This window comes from Rhynchophorus ferrugineus, unplaced genomic scaffold (assembly GCF_030347505.1).
Source record: "Rhynchophorus ferrugineus isolate W39M unplaced genomic scaffold, kcgeb_rfMv2 rfM6, whole genome shotgun sequence".
Lineage (NCBI taxonomy): Eukaryota > Metazoa > Arthropoda > Insecta > Coleoptera > Curculionidae > Rhynchophorus > Rhynchophorus ferrugineus.
In genome coordinates this window covers 37897033-37919811 of record NW_027472585.1, presented here as the reverse complement: position 1 = coordinate 37919811, position 22779 = coordinate 37897033, and the positions used below count along the sequence as shown (strand labels likewise).

At 32.8% G+C, this 22779-nt stretch overlaps 1 protein-coding gene across 2 annotated transcripts in view; it reads right to left on the bottom strand.

The window, feature by feature from the left end:
• Positions 1 to 11109: 11109 nt before the first annotated feature.
• Positions 11110 to 22779, bottom strand: part of p130CAS (Serine_rich_CAS and FAT-like_CAS_C domain-containing protein p130CAS) — a 95317-nt gene continuing 83647 nt past the window's right edge. For both annotated transcript variants that reach the window (XM_076408829.1, XM_076408828.1), the window contains exon 4: positions 11110 to 13485. In XM_076408829.1, the coding sequence (XP_076264944.1) occupies positions 11980 to 13485 (1506 nt within the window). In that variant the 3' untranslated portion in view covers positions 11110 to 11979. The remainder of the gene's footprint in view (positions 13486 to 22779) is intronic.

Sequence of the window (22779 nt, the reverse complement as noted above, 5' to 3'; positions counted from 1 at the left end):
GTGTTAAATTAATTCCTAGAATATGTTTCACACAGTAGTATATATAAGTACAGTAGCAACTAAAGAATTTGATATAGGTTGGACAGCAGGAAAAATAATAACATAAGCCTTGTTTTAATTATTGTCAATATCAATTAATTGAATCAAAATATTAATTAGGATAAATTATTTAATTAGCGTTATGAATAGCACACCAAAGCCTACTTAGTGGATTAGTAAACTGAATAACTGAATTTCAAATATTTTATTATGTATTTACTTTTTAATTTGGGAAATAAAGTTATTTAAAAGCCCCTGAACAAAAATGTAAATTTTTGTGTGGATTTGACTAATATTCAATTCATTTCGCAACTCTAAAATTGTATCGTGTTGATATTGACAAAGTAGAGACCCCGTCCGCGCCGAAGTGGTAATAGTGATTTGGTCAGCGACACTTAACTCATTCATTATGCATTTTTACTATATTTTAATGTTTCCGTCTATTATCAGACACGGGAAAATCAGAGCAACCTCGTGTTCTACGCTCGTGACTCCCTAAGTGCGTTTATGTGGCTGACGAGTCTGGATCCTCCTAAGCTTGGTGCACATTATCATTCCCTTGGTAACAGGTCATTAGAGACTTTGATACGTTGAATGATATCGTCCGTTGCTTCGGAAATTTCTTGTTGATCACCTTGCGGCTCTCGACTGATAGATTATGAACGGACTAATATAGGCTGTCATTGGTGATAGTTCGATTTCACGCCCACAATTCGTTGAGGATTTCTGGTTAATATGTGGGTAGGCTCGTGGAGATCACCCGAATTGTATATTAACATGCCCAGCGTCACGACCTTCGACGCGGTAAAATCGTTCTTCTTGTTTATTCTCGATTTTTGGGCGATCATTTTTTTCACACAAGTTCAAATTAAAGTTTTAACGCCAGTTCCATTTTGACAGCGGTATGTGGCTGGTTTTTCGATGGAAATCAGTTTCCATTGTCAATTTGGCTTAAGACAGTTCGTTGTTTTGGTCTGCGCTAGCGTTGAAGCTTCTTAATGGGAGACAACATATACCAGCATATTTTTCAAAAAAGTGAGGCGAGTTTTTATCTCATATTTCTAATATATCAATTTTTAATGTTGTTTTATTTTTATTTTAGGACATCTCGCGTACGCAGCGTGAATGTTTACATTGACATTGAAATGTGATCCATCCATCGAGAGAACAAGGGCCCCGTCGAGCCCGATATGTTGTCAAGGGCATCTTAAATTTATATTGGGTAAGAACTGAAGCAAATAAGGCGAAATTATATGGGAAATCAGGTAAATCATTTGTTCGTGTTATTCATTCGTTTCTTGTATACATTTGTATTCAATTTTAATATATAACTTTGATTTGATACATATGGTACAAATAAAATCGTGTCGCGGTTCCACACCGATACCAAAACAACTTTCGATGAATAAACAGCCATGATTACCATCTACTCACTGTGCAACGTAAATTGTCTCATTGCTGACATCTTCGGAGGTCTTCCGTGGGATATTTGTTTCTTGGAATCGCGTTCAAGGATGTCTGCAAATGGTACTGGGTTTTACGTTATAAGTAAAATATTATCCACAAAATGTATTTTACAAAATTGAATGGAAAGGGTTTCTAGACCTCTTGAATTTAAAATTCTTCGACAATGTTTGTTAGTGTTAACTTTATGATGTTAATTTATCCACAATAAATTTCAGTGCTTAAATGATATCTTGGAAAGCGATTGTATAGAACGCTATGTATAATTTCATAATTAGCGTAACTAAATGTGAATCAAGTGGGTTACTGTTGAAGAACATAGAAAAAAGAATAAAATCACAGAAAGGTAAATACTATTTCAATAATTGCAATATTTGGTGTTACAGATGCCTTTAGATGATATTAAATACAGATTCCTATAACATTCCAGTATAGGTTCGGTCTCTTATGTTACAGATTTCTCTATTACTGTTTATTAAATTATAGATGTCTGTAGTGTATTTTAGTGTATCTAGAAGTTCCCTGAGAGGGCGCCAGGCAGAATTTTTAAAGATATTCAGTGTAATATAGATTTGTAGGGCGTTCGAATTTTATGTCCACAAAATACGAAAATACTACTTAATGTGTTTTTATCTCTTTGATCATAAAATAAGTGGTACATATATTTCCGTATTTAGCGTCAGTAATCATAACCCCAAAGTTTAAAAAATAGAAATTCTATATATTATTTTACATATATTTAGAAATGTTAAGATTTTTTTAGTTTTTTGTTATGCATTTTAATGAGGTTTTCTGCATCCCCAGAAAGATTAAGCTTTTGTCAAGTTTGCTCTTTATAATGTTTTATATGTAACTATATGTAACATTACTTAACAGGATTTTTTTGTTTTTCAGTCGTGATTAAAATCAAATAAGTAATAATGAGAGATAATAGTATGACTATTAGTAATTGAATATGTTTGTACAATATTTTTTTTCTTAAACTGGATCAGTTGGTAGTTGTTGCTGTGTTAGTTCCGCAAAGAAAAACTGATAAGCATGTGCTAATCTCATGTTTATTCAGGAATTATTTTTGCTATTTTGCTAGTAGTTTAACTACTGGGGCTGTTTTCAAAGTTCTGTGTTCAAGAACTTGTTTCAAAAAATGTTATTCATTACAGAATTCATATACATACAGATCAATAACTTAAATGATATATACAGCCTATTTACTGATAAGAAATGATATATGCTTTGTATGTACAATAATGCTTCCGACATTTTATATGTAACTCATGTAACATTTTTTTTAATTCGGATAATAAATTATGTTGTTATTAAATACTTTTGTTTATTTAGTCACTTAAAAGTAAGTAATACCAATTAATTTTAAATTAACCACACTGAAAATTGCCAACTGAAATTAAATTAAATATATAATATTAATAAAACACTAACATAGTATTAATAATTTTATTTGAATTTATTTAAATTACAATTTTGGATTTCCATTGTTAATTTTATTCTGAAACTTAAACCTATACATCTGCAGGGTAGTATACAATAAGACAACATAAGAAAATTTATCTTATATTAGAATCTATTTTTTGTATTAGTTTATTTACAAATTAGTAGGACCATTATAGTGTCAAACTATATGATGTATTCGAATAAAATTATAATACCTACTAAATGCCAATATATGTTTTTGGATCTATTCTAACAATTAAATGCGTTTTGTATTATCTAGACATTTTAAGCCATGGTATAAAAGGCTTTTTTTTCTATATAGAGCCAAAATATCTGTGTTTTTTTTAAACAGAGTCTATAGTAAATAATGTAGACACGACATCAACCTGTTCAAAATGGTCACATGATTTTTGAGGAATCTTTTCAATCGGAACTTTATTAAATATGCTTTGAAGATGAAGAAGTCGATCAGAATGCACGGACAATGTTAAACGGTATTTTAAACAGGTTTCGTCGCCAGTAGAAGAAACAATCCTAGATTTTAATACCCTGAAAAATAATATAATCCGAATATATCCAGTGTGCATGCAATTAAAAAGTATTTTTCTCTGTTTTCGAATAGAAAGTGAGATAGCAACTTTTACGAAGTTCCAAGGTTACGACGAATTACTCTGGTTGACTTGTTGTGATTATTGATTTAAACAGTTCCAAAAGAAAATGGTTGTTTGGATGCCCAACAAGTAAATCTTTAGGGGTTGTGTGTGAAATACTTTTTAATAGCAGGTTCCATGCGTCTTTTAATATTACCGCGACATTTTGGGTCTTGTTTTAGAAAATGAATGGTTCAATTTAACAATATTTTCTTATATTACTGATTGAGTTTTTAACAAAAATATGGTACGTTATAATTCTAATTCAAGACCAAAAATGACTAAATTGACATAAACATACCATACAGCCTCATCGCTGATTACACTGACAGAGGATTTCGTTTCGTTCACAGAGATGAAACTGCATGTAAACAGGAATTAGGTCTTAGGAATATAAATTGTACATTTTGAGACAATTTTCGCAATTTCCAAAATATAGTCATTATATCCGGACAGATTATTTTGAGAAATACCACCTCTTCACTCTCATATTTCTGCAAAACCAGGATATCGGTTGAAAGCCAGATCGTAGCGGTTTATTCCATTTAATTTGTTTTGTTAATGGAAGACATGTTTTGGTTTTTATAATGACAGTTAAATCCCTCGTCTCGAATCGGTGGTTGATTTTATCGTTTAGTCCCGTAAATTAGTCCCGTTTAGAAGATAAAACTTGTGTTCAAATTTCACTAGCCTTTTAAATGATTTACTCACAGCCAAAAACATAACATAGAATCCGTAGGCATATTTCTTTTGCGATTGTTAAAAATGCTGATGCGAGAAACAATACTTCGTACCATTTTATTGTTATATGTTTTGCTCGATCTAGTTTTGCAGTAATATTCCTCAAATACTTTCAACTCCCATGCGATATTTTCCAACTTGTTAGGTGAAGCTGAGATAATTCCGAATTTGACGAGAAGTTTATATAAGTTGTCGATAAACTTATATAAACAACGTAATAAGGTGCTATTGACGAAAAAGGGCATGTAACGTTGAAATTATCTTCAAATCGTTAAAATTTACCGTATATGACAGGATAATTATAGTTAGCCTTGATAATGAAATTCAATGTCAATCGACAGACGTCAATCTATTAATGGTTATCATGTTTTAGTGTTTTGTAGCGTAATATTTTTGTTACAAAAATAAATATAGACATGTTACTCTATAACTAGATGCTCGTTTGCTCTAAATCCTAATATTATCGTGAAATGGATTAATAGCTAAGCCCTTTTACAAATCTGGTTACCGCAACATTTTTGACATTTTATATGCACTCCACACTATAAGGATAATTTACACTCAGTACAACTAGAGGAACGTAAATATATTTATTTTTGTCAGGATCAAAATTATACTGACTTTTTATTAGCTATTGATCCTAATTTACTTATCTATTCGTTTATTCAAGGCACTAGATGTGCGTTCTTATTTTGTTTTCAACGCCAAGTACGAATGAAGTATGCGTCAAAAATGTATTATTTTTTTAAACCGTTCAATATACTAATTTTTTTTTAAAGATTCGTTGTCTTATGTTCTTATTAAATACAATTTTAACGGAATGTCCACCAATGCGGATTGTTTCTTTTTTGTAGTTATTAAACAAATTTGTTTCTTTTCGGATTATTATGATAAGAATGTTAGATGTGAGGTGGTGTCAAACATATTTCATTTGTACTAGAGTTGGTTTTGTCTATATTGTGCGTTTAGAACAATTCTTTTTCTTATTGATGTGTAGTATTAATGAAGAAACTTAAAGTGTCTTTCTCATCATACTACATTTTCTTATCAACTGCAAGTCTTGAAACTGATTTAAACTTTGAGCGAAAAAACTTCCGGCTTGCAGTACGTTTGTGCGCCTGATAAAGTAACCACTCAACTAATTGTGCGTTTATAAAAGCCAATCGGTAGTCTATTTCTCAATTAAGCCAATTAAATCAAGAACAATACAACATTATATATAAAACTACATGTAATTTAGGTTAATTTCCCATCTCTTTCCCCGTACTCCTCATTCGAATGCTCCAAAAATACACCAACTTGATTTTGTCCAAGAAATTTGGGGATTTTCGCTGAAATTAGAGTTGGTGATATTGAATATTGTTTGTTCCTTCGATTTTTTTCACCCTCAAATACATGCTGCATTATTGCTAATTGTCAGTCTTTTGTTTTTTTTTTCGTCTTCGACTTTCAACGCCTTTCAAACTCTCGTATATTCGAACTGAAACTGTTTTTAGACTAACTGATAAATCCTCAACTCTTATTCAAAGGTGAGGTAGCTTATAGGTACTAAGCCAAAAGATATATTTGCGTTTAAAAAGCTGGCCAAGCATATTTACAGAAAATCACGCAAGTATATCTTTTAGTTTACGGGTTCCTTATTCTAGCTTACTAACTAATATGGATCCATCCCGTCTTTTTTTTTATAAAAATCATTTTGAAAAAATAATCACAGATAATTGTTATCACAGCATTTCAAAAAGGGGGGGCGTTAAGAGGGCGAAAACGATAATTACATTTTGTTTTTTTTTGGTGTAGTTACTCTCTATGTAAGATAAAGACGAAAATGTTGAAAGCCGCTGAGAGTCATCGTTACGTTAGTAAGGTCGAATTTGAGTGCTCCATTTTTACTCGTAGCGTTTGTATTTGAGTGGGTTCCAGTTTATGAGGTAGACGTTGGTTTTGGATGCGTGTGAAGTCCGTTATGAATTTACAAGGACTGGTGTATTTTCTAGCATGTCCGCAACGAATAACGCTTGTCTATATACTAAAAATGATGGATGTTACCGTTTTTCCAAAATGGTGGCTTTGTTTTGTGCTTAATATTTTGACAGTAGATTCTGGCCGTAAAAAAAATTCCGTCAAAACGTCACTTTGGATGATTAAGTAGTAGTAAGTAGAAAATACTTTCCTTGTATTAGAATAAACTTAAATTTAAATGATAAAATCACAACGATTCGATTTTAAGCATTTAAAAAAAGTTTTCAGTACAAATTCAAACAGTACAATAATTTCAGTACAAATGTTAAAATTATAACTTGAAACAAAGACATACTTAGACAGTCTTACATTTTCAATTGTTTTCATAGCAGTCTCGATAATATTGACGAATATTGAAATTTTATTTTATAAATTTTTGTGTCAAATAAATAGTAATTGTTATTTTTCTGTATAATCTTGGACATGTGCCTACTAAAGTTTTCATTATTAATTTTAGTTCATATAAATAAGTGTTGTCTTTTGTATTCACTTCGTTTGCGAAATTGAATGAGATAAGTGTTACTGCTGTAAAACAGAATATTGTATTTCCACTATCTAGTTCAGTAAAAATATTCATTCCGTAAATGTAGGAAATAAATTAACTCATAAAACCAACTGTCACGATGTTGAGAATTCTGTTCCATCATTTTAATTTTGAATGAATTTTGTGACAAGTCGTATTTTTTGACATATGACAAAACATCTTCCGTTAGGTTCTCATTGTCAAGTCAGAATCCACTATAATTTTGCTGAATTGTTGTAAAACTATTAATTATAGTTAAACTAATTTAGTAAATAATTACATGTTTTTTTTTTGGCACAATTAATTGTGCGTTATAATTATTATTTTGTTAGCTTTAAAGAGACATTGTTCTAAAAGGAAAGGTTCTCTTTTAATTGCCGAACTGTATTTGACAAGAGAAAGGTTAAAAATCACTCTATGTTTTCGAATATCGACTATCACTAATTTTATACATATTTTCGTAAAACGTTTTATATATTGAGAAAGTGTGTTTCGTCGTTATCAGAATCTCAAGATACGAAACTCATCTTAGTGACATGTCATAAACTGATTTTGCATAATTTTGTTCAGTTTCTTTTCTTGGCTTGTCCAAACGGTATCAGTTTCGGACATCACTTTTAGGGTAGTTCGGCAAGTGTTTGGCGTAGATTTAGAATTCTGAACTCGAAATATACATATTATTAACCGGGTGCACCATTTTGGATCGTTATAACTTTTTCCAGGATGGTTCCCATTAATGAGGATGGCCATTAATGAAAACATAGCATGCATACAAATATTTTCGAAAAATTAGCGGTTGTAATATTAACTGGACGAATAATATTTTGAATTAAATATCGCCTCAATTTATTACCTTCTTTTGTTTATGAATTTTCTGTTATTTTTTAGGCAATATGATTAATACAAAAATGTCTGTATTGTTGGTTGCTCAAATACCGGCAATATTAATAATTCCCCCAACTAAGTAATAACTTCAAAATATTATTCTTTGTTATATTTCGATAATTGTTTTAAGTCTTTCATTTGGAAACGGCGTAGAATATTATCAGGACATTTTTAACAACTACTTTGCGTACATTTAAATGCAATTATTACGTCTGTCAGTGGAAATATATATGCAAAATAGATTTTTAGATTGTTTTTGTTCACTGTCATTACTTCTTGTCAACGTCATTATGTGTGCCATTTAAAAATATTTTCCATTAATTTGATGCCTTAGCCCAAGCGAGAGACTTGTTGGAAAAATGTCCTGAAAATTTCCGAGTTTATACAAATTCTCCCGAAACAATACTAATGAGGTATTGGGCATATACTTGTGCGTATTGGTAATTAGCTTTTGTGCTTTAGAATATCTTTACATACATTGTCTTTGTTTACTAGATATTCTATAAAAATTTTAATACATTATTTGCAAATATAATCTGAATATTAAATATAGTTTAGAATTAGTTATTTCAATGTTAGTAAATATACTGGTGACACTGTCAAAATGGACTACATTATTATATATATAATCTACACACAAAGTGGCATGCTTGAGTGTCTTCAGTAATGATTAACATATATTAGAATTAGTGGCTACCGGTCGTTTAATTTTCGGAAATTTAATCACATTTACACTACAGCATCAGATACATATAATTTCAGTCAACTTCTTTTTGTCGCTTGTATAAGTACTTTATACTAAGATTGCACATATAATACAAGAATGTGTCTGTACAACTACAATAACATAAATTACAATAGACACCGGATCTTCGATTTTTCTTTGCAAATATCTTTATATTAAAACTTTTAAGTATCATCCTTGGTAACTTATAACTTGGTATCTCAAGAAAATTTCATCGATTCAACATGCTATAAAGGTCAAATAATCTTTTTTTTTTTGTACAAGCTATCAAATTTAAATTGTATATTACAAGAACACGAATATTAGTTTCTATAATATTTACAGTAACTGCACAAAATATGATTCACTTTTCCATTAACTTATAGTCTAACTTATCTTATTTCTCAATATCAGCACACGTTCCCATTCACACATGAGAAATTAGAACTATGCAGAATATTTCCATAACTTATTTTTTGTTCTTGGTTTTTTCAATTTTTTTTTAATTTATTATAAAATTTCAACACTATTTTACACAAGTGAGTTTTAGCTTAAGATGAACCTAGTGAAAATGTTTTGTCCAGTTGTTCCATTAGTAGTACCATATAGATCTAAAAAACTGCTACTCTGAGTCTATTGCACTGACCTTAAATCTAATTTTGATTTTTATTTAAGGAAAAGTAGATCACATCAAATATCGGAAAAACACTTTTTTTTTGGTTTTCATCGTCTTTTTTTAAGTAATAGCCAACCAAGCTAAAGAGCTTGAGAAAGCACATAGAACACTAATTAAAAAATCGGTTTATGACCTTTTATAGCATTTGGTTCTGAACCCTGTTTATTTTAGTGTTAAGTGAAAGAGCCATGCCCCTGAGCAGTTCCTAATAACCCAGAGTTCTTTCTTCACATAGGTCTCTTGGGTATGCATCAAGCATTTTTATCTCTGGTCAGGCCCTGTGCAAATACCTGATTATTTCTAGATGAATAAAGGGGATGTTATTCTTATACTTATTTTCCTATTAACACACTTTAAGGAACATGTTTAAATGCCATTTAAACGTTTGGAACTCCGTTGATTCATTCACCGGATGAATGAGTTTTTTTTTGATGTTATGATTTTTTCACGAAAAACAAGTATTACTACATAAACAAAATAGTGGTTCATATGATCTATTAGAAAGTAGACAGTAGTAAAATATATATGACAAATTATTGTATATATATATGACCCAATAAACACATAGGATGTTTAATTTTCAAACATTTTTTAATTACCATATTTTTCAGCGGTGTCGTTCTTTGGTTTGTTCCGCACTAACAATTTTTAAAACTTTTATTTGGATCTCCCAAACTGTCATTCTTGTACCTGCTTTAAGGGTCTTACATTTTTTTTCCTGAAAATAATTATAATTAATGTGTTTAACATGGCGAATTTTTAGTCTAATGATATGTTTTCTGGTGCATATAAAAACTACCCTTTATTCACCTATGTTTGTACAATAATTAGTGAAAATTTATATATAAAGATCTCCCTTTTTATGTGGATTATTGTTTTTATAGTAAAAATCGACTGCACATACATATTATTTTTACACATCTAATTACTTGTACTTTTTTATTATTGATGCCTGATAGTGTTACATTTTATGTTAAAAGTTTTTGTTTCATTAAAAAATCTGTTAGTGTCAAGGAATACATTATTTATTCTCAATATTATTTTTGTAATTCTCATATTTTTTCGCTAACTATTTATATTTTCGATATTCCGTACTTTTAATTCTTTTTTGCATTCTAGAGGCTGTTATTGTCCAGAAATAAATTTTCCCTCGTTTCCTGAACTTATTTTCTCCTTAAATATTATTTCCTATAAAGAATTTATCATTTACAATATTCTTTTAAATCTTCTTTGGCAAATATGACAGTGAAGTCCGTATTGATGGTTGTCTATATTATGATTAAATAATAATTATTTAATTTAAAATAAGTTATAATTTAAATGTAATATATAAAAATATAATTATCAAAAGGGCATGTTTAGGGTTATGAGTTTCGCGCTCCCTCATATCCCTAATTAAAAATAATTATAATATGTATTTGAAATAGTTATACTTATATATGCAGTCGATTGATGATGATACACCAAAACATGACGATTCTGCATTTTTGTTTTCCACACACTACCGAAAATAGTTATTGTACATAGTTTATACAAGGCATACGACATTTTTACAGTTTGGATAAGATTTTAATAACATTTCAATGAATAATACTTCTCAAAATATTATCAAAATGTTCTCAGATCTTTTAATAATTTTTAACCTTTCTTAAAATTATAACATATATATTATGTAAATTGTTTTGTGCGTTAAAACAATTATAACTCGTTTCCGATGGTTTCGTTTAAGTTTTTTTCTTAAAAACGTCTCTTCTACATGTCTTTTTTCGTCAGATGCCCTAATTGTTACCATTTGTAGCTCGCATTCATTTTGATTCAAGTAATAATGAAAATAATTAACAAAAACTAAACTAAAACACCATAAAATTATTGTCGTAAAAATTATTGTCTAGCATGTAATTTAATGCGAGAATACATGAACAAAAAAAAACAAAATAAAAATAATTCAAGTCTCTTTTTATTTCTTTTGGTAATTACTGAAATATTTCAAGGTATTATTAAGAAACTAATTAAAAATAAATATATAAAACTATTTGTAACATAGGTCATAATAAAAGTGTGAATATATATATACAGATTCTTTAAAATATTATCATTTTTAAGTACATTTTCGCCAATATATCTCGATACGTTTCATTCATTATCAAGATGGAAAATTGCACATGCTCGTTCAATAGCTTCTATATCTATACACATAAAGATTTTAATAAAAATGACAACAAAAATATTTCGTTTGTGGTAATATATATCAGATCCGAATTTAGGAAAAACTTTATTTTGGCTTCAGTTATCTATCCTAAAGTATAATTTCTATACAGTAAAAAATAATTAGGATGCGATATATATTACCTGGTTTAAAATTTAAAAAAATCTAACATAAATTAAAAAACAAGCGATTTTTAAAGGATACGACTTAAGATCATAATATATACCACAAAATTTATTGTGATATCACACATTTTATTAGATATTGTGATGATGGTTCTATTTAGATTTTTAAAATTGAGATCATGTTTTCAGTGGCATGTCTAAATTATTATTTAGTGGCTAAATTGTAGAAAACACTTTTAGTCTTTCGTCTAAAAATTAGAAATATTTATATCTACATTTTCTTTTACAATTTGGATAGAACTAAAATAATATATCACAGAAAAGAAGACCAAAAATGATTTGTTTCGTATTACTATGGTGTTAGTTTTGGGAGTTGAAATTAGATTGTATAACGTTCGTTGTTCTTTTTTGGGGATAATTTGAAATTCGGTACGGTCATATCCTTTATAATCGACTTTAAATGGAACATCAAACAAGTTTACAATGGTTGAGCGGCTTGCACGAGACAAACCTTGAGGGCCTTCGCCGTAAACGAAATATTGGACACTGAATGAACCATTTCCTGAACGGCGTTCACTGAAGGGAATTGCAGAGCTGCCTGTTTGGTTTTATTGACGCTGCTGGCCAACGAATCGGACAAGGCGTTCGCGCATTGTAGGGCCCGTTCCTTGATGTCCTTCCTCGATATATTCCTGGCCACGGTGTCGCCGATCAGTACCAGTTTATGCGCGCTGAGTACCACAAACTTCCCGTACGCAAGAAATATTTTCGGCGGCTGATTGTGTTCGACCATTTTGAAGAACGAATCTATAGCGTCGGTCAAACTTTTGTGGTGCGTTACGATCTGTGTCGCGAAGAACGTCAATAACTTCTTGTCGTCCTGTCCCAGTTCCTTGTACTCGCCGTCGAAAGCCGCCGCGTCCGCGTTCTTCCGACACGTGTCGTAACCGTCTTGGAGTTCTTTCGGTAGTTCGTTCATAATCTGCGCGTGGTTTTTGTTAATGTTATCTTTGGAATCGAAACTGACATAGTCGTATTCTTCCGGATTATCTGACGTGGATACACGGGGTGATTCTTTCTTGAAGAGTAGGAGTCCGTTACCTTGAATGAACGACGCAATCTGTCGTACGTCTTCCGTTAACGCCCTGGCGCAAGCAATCAACTGTTCCAGCTCGTCCGGTTTGTAGGACTTATCCTCGATGCCGGGACGAGCTAGAACGTCGATCGACCAACGGCGTTCGTCCAGGTTATCCGAGGCGTTCCGTATCAAATTGTCCGACTTCCGTATCGCCGATACCAGCGGACTCAGTTTGATCACGAGGTTCTTGTCCGAAGCCTTGGACGCGTTCGCTAACGAACCCTCGCCGAACTCGGCAAGGTCGTGCAGCGAAGTCTTCAGTCTGGTCACCGTGAGCCTGATCTCCATCACGGTACTCTCCAGCTTCTCTCTGGTCCGCCAATTCGGACTGACGAAGCCGAGCAGTTTCGATACGGCGCTCGTCGTCTCGGTCTGCAGTCGGTCCAACGTCTCCAACGCGGAATTGAGCTGGAGCGGCAGCTCCCGGGGCGACGGCGGCACGTCGTAGGTCGCCTGATAGGCGGAGATGGGTGGCATCAGTTGCGGACTACGGTTCAGCGGTTTGGGGACGTCGTAGTCGGGCATGTTGATCAAACTGCTGCGGTTCGAGGAACTGAGCGAGTGCGAGTCGGCGGTCAGGGAGCTGGCGGAACTCGACGGCGTCAACTGGTTGGGGTTGTTTAGGAGAGATCGGGGTATGTCGTAGGCCTCGCCCGATTCTCGACTTATCGGCGAGGCGCAGGACGGCGCCGGGGAACATCGCAGGCAGTTCCTGAAGGGTTCGTTTCCGACGGGTATGGCTCGGGGGGGTACGTCGTAACAGTCGGCCGGGTCAACTGTGGGGGAGCATCGCGAAGGAGGCATGTCGTATAGGCAGACGTCATTGAATTTTTTTGGTGTGGTAATCTGGAATAAAAGTAAATATATTTAGTCATGACAACGCGTAGGCGCTTGTTAGGTTTACAGAAATCATAATAACTTAAGCTATAGTTTATACTAAAGGTATACACTTTATATAAGTTGGTATGGTTTGGTTCGTTTCAATTTTCCGATACCCTGCGCGTTGTCCAGTAGTTGTATTGCTTCCACGTTAGTATAATTTAGTAATCTTTTTTCGTGTTTTAAGGCGAAATCTTGAATAATTTCGCATTTGGTGTCCAGGTCATCGTGCAGTTCTTCATTGGTTACGTAGCGATAGGCCTTGGTAATTAATCGAAAAATTTTGTTTTGATAGCGTTGGATGACTAGTTGATTTGAATTTTTAATGCAACCCCATATTTGCAGCCCGTAGGTCCAAATTGGCTTTATGATTGTCTGATAAAGCAATCTCTTTGATTTCAGATCAAGTTGAGATTATCTTCCGACTAGCCAGTATAGTTGTAACGTGTTTGGCTTTTTGTTTAACATGATGTTTCCAACTTAATCTACCGTCAAGATGGATGCCGAGGTATTTAGCTGATTCTGCTTGAGGAATCGGCCATCCATTGAGTGATATAATTAAGTTTTTATTATTTAGCCGCAATCCGAAATTAACATGAACAGATTTGGAGCTATTAAGTTGAATTTTCCAATCTTTAATTTTTCTACTGCCCTAGGCAGATATATGTCGTATGCAATTTGCTCATCTCACAGATCCCAAATGCCAAACCCGATCAAAAGCTTGTGAGACATCCAGGAATATTGTAGGGCAGTATTTCTATTCCTCAAACCAATCAATAGATGTAATTGAAAAAGTCTATGAACGTAAAAAGGTATGTTCAGATCAATTCTTGGATGTAGCACAAGCCTTCGATAAAGTAAGGAAACATCACACTGAACTATATTAAAATCTTAGATTATAGCTAGAATGTTTAGAGTCAAACAAAAGGAAGCCTACTCTGCAATACAAGAAACTAAAGCAAGTGTACCACAAGAAAGTGTATTGGGGTCAATTCTTTACCTATTCTACACACGGAAAATATCACGATGGCTAATAATACTTCACTTTTTGCTGTCAGAGACAATAGCGACGAAGCCATACGAAAATTACAACAGGCAAGTGACAATATAAATAATTCGGCTCAAACCTGATAAATAAAATTAACATATAATCAGAGTTGAAATATTGGTTAATTGGAAGAAAATCGCAATTATCAATACATAATAAATTTTATAATAGTAATATAAGCAAGTATTAAAACCTATATGGACATACGGAATTCAATCATGGAGATGTACCGCGAAAAGAAATTTAAATACAAGTTTTCCAGGACTAAGTCCTGAGAAGTATCGATACAGGACAAATGACTTACACCGAGGCCTTCAGATAGTGACTGTTACTCAGGAAAGGAAAAGAATGGTAAGGAGATATGAGACATTCTATTCTCATGTCAATATTGAATTTATTACAACTCCTAGATAACACCAGAAAAAGACACAGACTAAAAAGAATCAAACTATTTAATGTTGTATATTGTAGTTTAAGTTATTACAAAGATAAACTGTAAATTAATCGGCAACGATTAGTAACAATGTAACAAATAAATAAAATTAAAATATAATAAAAATGGTTTTTAAAATGGCGAAGGTGCTACGTTCACTTCATATTGAATTAAAAATATAATATTAGCAAACATGTGTGAATTGATTCATCAAGTTCGGATAAAAGTATCACAACTAAAACTGTAAAGTCACACAAGTTGAATTGAAAGACCACTAATTATAAACTATTCTAATTAGAAAACATTCAAGCTTTGAAAAACATTCCTATTTTGTGGGTTTCCAGCATACACATCGAATTCGAAGTGTAAGCTCGGCAAAGGCGGATTGAAGTTACTGCGAACTAACATAGTGTACTGGAAGTTGGACAGAAGCTTGCACTTCTGGGTGAACGGCCACCAAAGACAGATTGTAGTAGATTAGTTTCTTAGACGCAGAAAATTGGAATCTATAGGAATATAATGGAAATTTGTATAGAAACAGTACCTTTTAAAAGTCCAACAATGGTAAACTGGCGGACGAAGGTACAGGCGATACTCAATGGGTTCTAAACCTTTTTAAATCATAACTTAATAATATAATTAATTTAATTTTTAATTTAATTTAATTAAAATAAAAACGCCTTAAATGGTTATATTCACTCATATTAATAGAATATCTTAAGGTGTATAAATCACCTTTCACATAATCAACGATCATTATTATTTTTAGATGTGGCTTTACAGTTTCACATTCCACATTTTTTAAAAATTATCTCTATAGGTTTGTTCATTGTTATCTGAATAGAAAAGGAATTAAAGAGGTTGATACATTTTGCAAGGTTGGGTAAAAAGCGTGACTAAGTTATGCAACGCTCTTTATTATATTATAATGTCTGCTTTAAAGTTCCAATTATAAATATTTGTGACATAATAACACCTTAAAAAACTCGCTGTGTTAATACCTTTACGTTAGTTTGTATTGGTAGAAATACGAAAGAAAATCAAACCGAAACAGTAACAGTAATTGTGATCGAGAAATGTTTTAACTCCAGGGCTCTCGGTTGCAGTAACGTGAGAATTATTTACGTAAACATAAAACAAGGACAATGTATGTTGTGCGTGTAATTTGGCCATATTTGTAAACTGATCGTCAAGTTATAAGCGGGCCTATCCTTATCCGTTGGTATAATAAGAACATGCGCCAACCGTATATAGAAATACCGATAAAGATGGACATGCATTTATGAGCAAGAATACGTAGACAATAATTATTGGGTTTTGTTTATTTTAATTTGCTCAGAGACTACCGCTAAAAAAACAAAGAACATGGAATATCTTTTTGAAAAACAGTTATTTTCTAAAAAAATTATTAGTTGAATAAAATTATATATATTTTGCTGGTTGCCTAACACTAAAAGATTTAAAAAACAAAATTGGTTTAATAAAATAAGAAAAAGTTTCTAATGCCTATTGTTAATAAATAGATAATTGAAAAAATAAAAGTGTTTATAATTATATATATAACCCTAACGGTTTAAAAGTTCATGGACGTTGTTCCAATATATTCAAACAACATTAATTAGTTGTGGGTTAATATAGTGCAATACTCTCAGTATTTTAATAATATATGGGCAATGACATAACACGGTGTTATTATTTTGTGATTATGTCAAAAACATAACTCTAATCTAGATTAAAGTTTAATATTGTTGACACTAATTGTGTTAATGTGCAATACCAAAACTCGTTTCAAAAGTCGAAAAAAATGGGGAATTATTCATTATGCAGTCGAGCAGTAAAAACGATCGGACAACTAATAATCCACCGATTAAAAAGGATAGTCGAACGAGGTTCAAGGCCGCATAGTAAGTAAATGCACGATCCTGGTGCAGTTTATGCTTATGTTCAAGCCAGGAAAAAATAATACGAGCTTAAATAACACTATTAAAACGATGCCGATGGTGGTTTAATGATACGGCCTGGCGCCACATACGCTTCTGGTCTTGACGCAGCCCGTGATAAGGCCACCGTTCTTTGATAGTCAAATCGGATGCAGCAACCGAACCAGGCGCTCTCTCGCCTTTCACATAAAAAAATCAACATACAGGGGTGACTCAAAAAGTATACATCGATACAGTTTAATTATTTAAAAAAATAATTGTAAATTATTTTGTAAAAGTGACATCGTCAAATAATTTTACCAGATAGGCAACCAGTAAAATATCAATCGACGAAATAATTGACGACTTATTGAAGACCGTTTACTTAAAAAAAAACTATAGCGAAATGTCTAATAAGGAACGATTGATATAAATTAATGTATATTTGTTTATATCTGTATTTAACAATTTCTATATATCTGTTATTTTGTAAAAATGACAACGTCAAAGAATCTAACCAATAAAACCATCGCGAAATTTCTAATAAAGAATTATTGATATAAATTAAAATATTTATTTATATATAGTATTTAATAAAAACATTCCATTTCACCCCCGTAGCCCGGAACTCCTCGCGCGACAACAAATCCGTCAGTGCATCGAAACTTATTTACGGCGATGTCCACTCTATACATTTTTACGTTTCTCGGTTGCTGGTGATGATTGTTTGATTGAACACTCTTTTAACGATCGGCAAGACTCGACTTTGAGGCCATCTGTCTTCTCTCGTACTTATCAGTTGACAGTTAATTGCTTGTCGAGAACCGTTTGCTTTAAAGGATGCGAAGGGGAGACCTCATGTGAATTTCTAATCAGTTAATGTGTTTGTAAAACGTATGTATATATAAATGCTTGCCATAAAATATCGCTGAAGTAGGGGAAACGAAAGAAATATTAAAAGTTGGCCTTGATATGACATATCAGTATTAAAAAACTGGAATTATTTAAGATCCGAATAATAGCTAACTAGTAAAATGTTCAAAAATATAGCGTGAAATTTGTTTGTTTTACTACGCCACCAGTGGTGCCACGAATGAATTTAAGTCCGTCTTATTTTGTTTAAATAGCGATGACAACTATTTATAGTCTATTCAAAGTTATCTTGTATATACGTCATCTAAATTTGTGACGTCAAAACGTCTCAATGTTGCCGCATCAACTCTCAGTTTTATTTGAGTTGGGTTTTGAAAAGCAACAAAAATGTGATCAAATATAATTTATTTTAACATTACAGTACATCTAAAAATTACAATTAATTATACAGCCACAATAGTTTCTAGGTTAGAACAGTAATACTAGGTAAAGAAGATGATGAGAAAAGGCACATCAGCCACGGACATCAAAAAATGGAGTTAGAGTTAGTCAGCGTTCTGAAGAATAAAAGCTTACCATCTTAGAACGTTATCTAAATATAAAAAAAGTTTTTGTTCATTACGACCTGTAGAATATTGTTTTCTTTAATAGGTTTTATTCATTCCCCAACAAAAGACTGTCTGTCTGATAGTATATTTAAAAATCTGGTGTAAATGAATGGACATTCTTCTTTTACCGATTAATACGCCGGGCCGGATTAGTTCTATCCCATTTAAATAACCTGATACCTAACGGTACTTTGTGTTTTGAATAAAAATAGTATCATACTGTATGTTGTATATTATATTTCAAATACAAAACTTAAAAAAATATTTTGTATTCGTATTTTAATTAAAGCAAAGTCTATATTTTGCCTAGCTCTGATTACTCTAATTACGGATAACCCTCTCGTTTAAGAGGTGATGACAAGTGATAATATTATAACCCTTCATTGATATCAGAATATGAATGGATTGTTGTGTTGATACATAACAGATCAATTGAAAAGTCCACAGCCTACCATAGTAAAACACATTTTTTTGGTAAAATTAATTTTTTTTACTCAACATAATTCCCTTCAAGGGTGATACACTGATTATACCGACCCTTCAACTTTTCGATATCATTTTTGTAGTACGATTTGTCCTTTGCTTCAAACTAGGCCTCAGGTTCACCTCTTCATTCGACGAAAATTTCTTCCCCGCGAGCATTCTTTTGAGATTTGAGAACAAGAAATAGTCGCTGGAGGCCAGATTTGGAGAATACGGTGAATGAAGAAGCAATTCGAAGCACAATTCATGGATTTTTGCCATAGCTTTCACTGATTTGTGACACGGTGTATAGTTTTGGTTGGCAGCACTTCAAATGTGGCCGTTTTTCGGCGATTTCGTGCTTCAAACGGTCCAATAACGCTATGTAATAGTCGTTGTTGATGGTCCTTCCTTTTTCAAGGTCGTCAATGAAAATTATTCCATGAGCATCCCAAAATACAGACGCCATAACTTTGCCAACCGACTATTGCGTTTTCTCACACTTTGGAGATGGTTCATCGTGTGTAGTCCACTTGGGTGACTGTCGATTGGACTTATGATGGAGCCATGTTATTACGCTTGATCATCTTCAAACACTGCTTCGAATCATCAACTAGTTGTTGTTTTTGGTTAAAAGTGCGCTCGCGCGGCACCCACTTTGCACCGAGCTTTCTCATACCCAAATATTCGTGACTGATAGGATGTACACGTTCAGTTGATATCTTTATAGTGTCTGCTGTTTCATTAAAATTCAATTTACGGTCGTTCAAAATCATTTTGTGGATTTTTTTAATGTTTTCGTCGGTAACAACCTCTTTTGACCATCCACTGTGTTCACCGTCTTCGGTGCTCATTTCACCACGTTTAAACTTAGCATACCAATCCTTGATGGTTGATTTTCCTAGGGCAGTGTCCGGCATCAAGCCAAGTTTTTGCTTCAACTGTATTTTTCCCTTCAAATAGCAATATTTTATCAAAACGTGAAATTCCTTTATATCCATTTTTTTCACAGTAACAAAAGTTGCCTCACTCAAAATGCTATAATTCACAAACTAATGATCCGACAGCTGTCAAATTTATATACGTATCTTTTGAGGGTTAGGTCTAACTAAAAAACATATGGATTTAATTCTAGTAGCGCCATCTATGTGTCAGGCCGGGGACTTTTCAATTGACCTGTTATTTAGTTAATATTAGGGCGAAAAAATAACCAAGAAGAAAGACTCATGCATTAGATTCGAACATTATCGGACATCTTCGATAATTACGATTTCTTTAACTAGTAAAAAAAGAAAAAACATAGTCTTCAAGTTTATATAATTAAACACGATCCGGATATATTTAAATGAACGATTATTGTGTCTTTGAAATGTCTATATGTGAGTGATAAATAGCTTGATTAAAAACGCATTGGTTCATTCGATCTCAGAGACGAATTTATGTTAATGGTTTATGAGTTTCTACCAGTTTTCTTCGGCGCTGAACAGTCGCGACCGCACATTACCGTCGAGGATATTCTCGGCTAGGAATTATTAGTTTCCGACTATTTTTAGCGTCATGTAAAAAGACACGTTAAATGGCTGGATGACGATAGCTCACCGATGTTTGTTCTTCGAACGCCGTCCTCGCAGGTTCGTGACTTATGCTCGTCGATAATGAAGAGGGAGGAGGTCTATCAGTTTAATTCTATTCTATTTTCAGTTGCGAACAGATCATCTTTGAATTTATGACTCGATCCTTGCGTTCACGACGACACAATAAGAATCGATCGCGTTTTTGGATCGGTTTACTTCGGACATGATATTTAGCTGCTACTAAAATTACTTAATTTATATTATAAGATTAATTTAAGAAGGAGTATTATTCTCCTCCTCAATGGATAAAGACAATAATTCTATACCCGGCCTACCGCAGTAAAACACATTTTTATTTGGCAAAATTTGTTTTTTTTTATTCAATATAATTCCCTTCAAGGGTGATACACTGATTATAGCGACCCTCCAACTTTTCGATACCATTCTTGTAGTACGATTTGTCCTTTGCTTCAAAATGGCCTCCGTTTCGGCGATCACCTCTTCATTCGACGAAAATTTCTTTCCAGTGAGCATTCTTTTGAGATCTGAGAACAGGAAATAGTCGCTGGGGGCCAGATCTGGAGAATACGGTGGATGAGGAAGCAATTCGAAGCCCAATTCATGGATTTTTGCCATGCTTTTCACTGACTTGTGACACAGTGCATTGTCTTGGTGAAGCAGCACTTTCTTTTTTCAAATGCGACCGTTTTTAGGCGATTTCGTCCTTCAAATGGTCCTATAACACTACGTACTAGTCGCAGTTGATGGTCTTTCCTTTTTCAAGGTAATTCATGAAAATTAATCCGTGCGCATCTCAAAATACAGACGCCATAACTTTGCCAACCGACGGTTGCGTTTTCCCACGCTTTAGAGCAGGTTCATTGTGAGTAGTCCACTTGGATGACTGTCCATTGGACTTCGGAGTGAAATGATGGAGCCATTTCATCCATTGTCACATATCGACGCAAAAACTCAGGTTTATTGCGCTTGATCATCTTCAAACACTGCTCCGAATCATCAACTCGTCGTTGATTTTGGCCAAAAGTCAGCTCGCGCGGCACCCACTTTGCAAGAGCTTTCTCATACCCAAATATTCGTGAATGATATGATGTACACGTTCAGTTGATATCTTTATAGTGTTTGCTGTTTCATTCAATTTCAATTTACGGTCCTTCAAAATCATTTTGTAGATTTTTAAAATGATTTCGTCGGTAACAATCTCTTTTGAGCGTCCATTGCGTTCACCGTATTCGGTCCTCATTTCACCACGTTTAAACTTAGCATACCAATCCTTGATGGTGGATTTTCCTGGGGTAGTGTCCGGAAACTCGGCATCAAGCCAAGTTTTTGCTTGAATTATATTTTTTCCCTTCAAAAAGCAATATTTTATCAACACGCGAAATTCCTTTTTATCCATTTTTTTCACAATAACAAAAGTTGCTTCACTAAAAATGCTATAATTCACAAACTAATGATCCGACCGCTGTCAAATTTATACACGCATCTTTTGAGGGTTAGGACTAAACATAAAAAACCTAAAAACATATGGATTTAATTCTAGTAGCGCCATCTACGTGTCAGGCTGGGGACTTTCTAATTGACCTGTTAAATTCACAAAGCGCTAATGTATCAAATATTAAGTTGAAATTAAGAAGTGAAGAAAGAATATTAGAGTTAATCTAGTTTCAATGCTCAATGTCCCTAGCATATTATATATTACGTGTATGTACCTGCGATTGATGATGACAAGAAATTATAGTTGTATATAGTTGGGTACTCTTGATGTTATGATCGCAGTTTTATAAGTCAGCGGCACTACTTTGAACGCATCATTGCCGCATTCAATTTTCATATCTCGGTTTTAACATAAAATATTTTTAACAAGGAATTCAAAAAAATAAATAAGGAACTCACTAAAAATTTAAAAATAATCAAATTTAGATATTTAACACAAAAAAACATTTTAAAATAAACATGTGCATGATAATCGTTGCAATAACTAAATAAAAATAATCAAAAACCTTGTTTACCCTATCTACTATACGTATTTTTTATTCTACTATATACACACAATTTAGCTTAATAGAGCTAAAAAGCTTTTAGCTACCTAAACCTATTTATCTATTTACAATATTATTTTAACTATTACCAACTGACTACTTTAAACTCGGTGCCCAACCCAAACAGTTATATTAAGTTAGATTTGTTTAGTTGGTAATTTAATTTTTGTATATGTCACAAAATTATTTTATTATTTTTGTATTGTTATTTTATAATTTTTAGTGAGTTCTATATTTATTTTTTGAAGTCTGTTCAATTTTTCTGTTAAAAATCTTTTATGTTT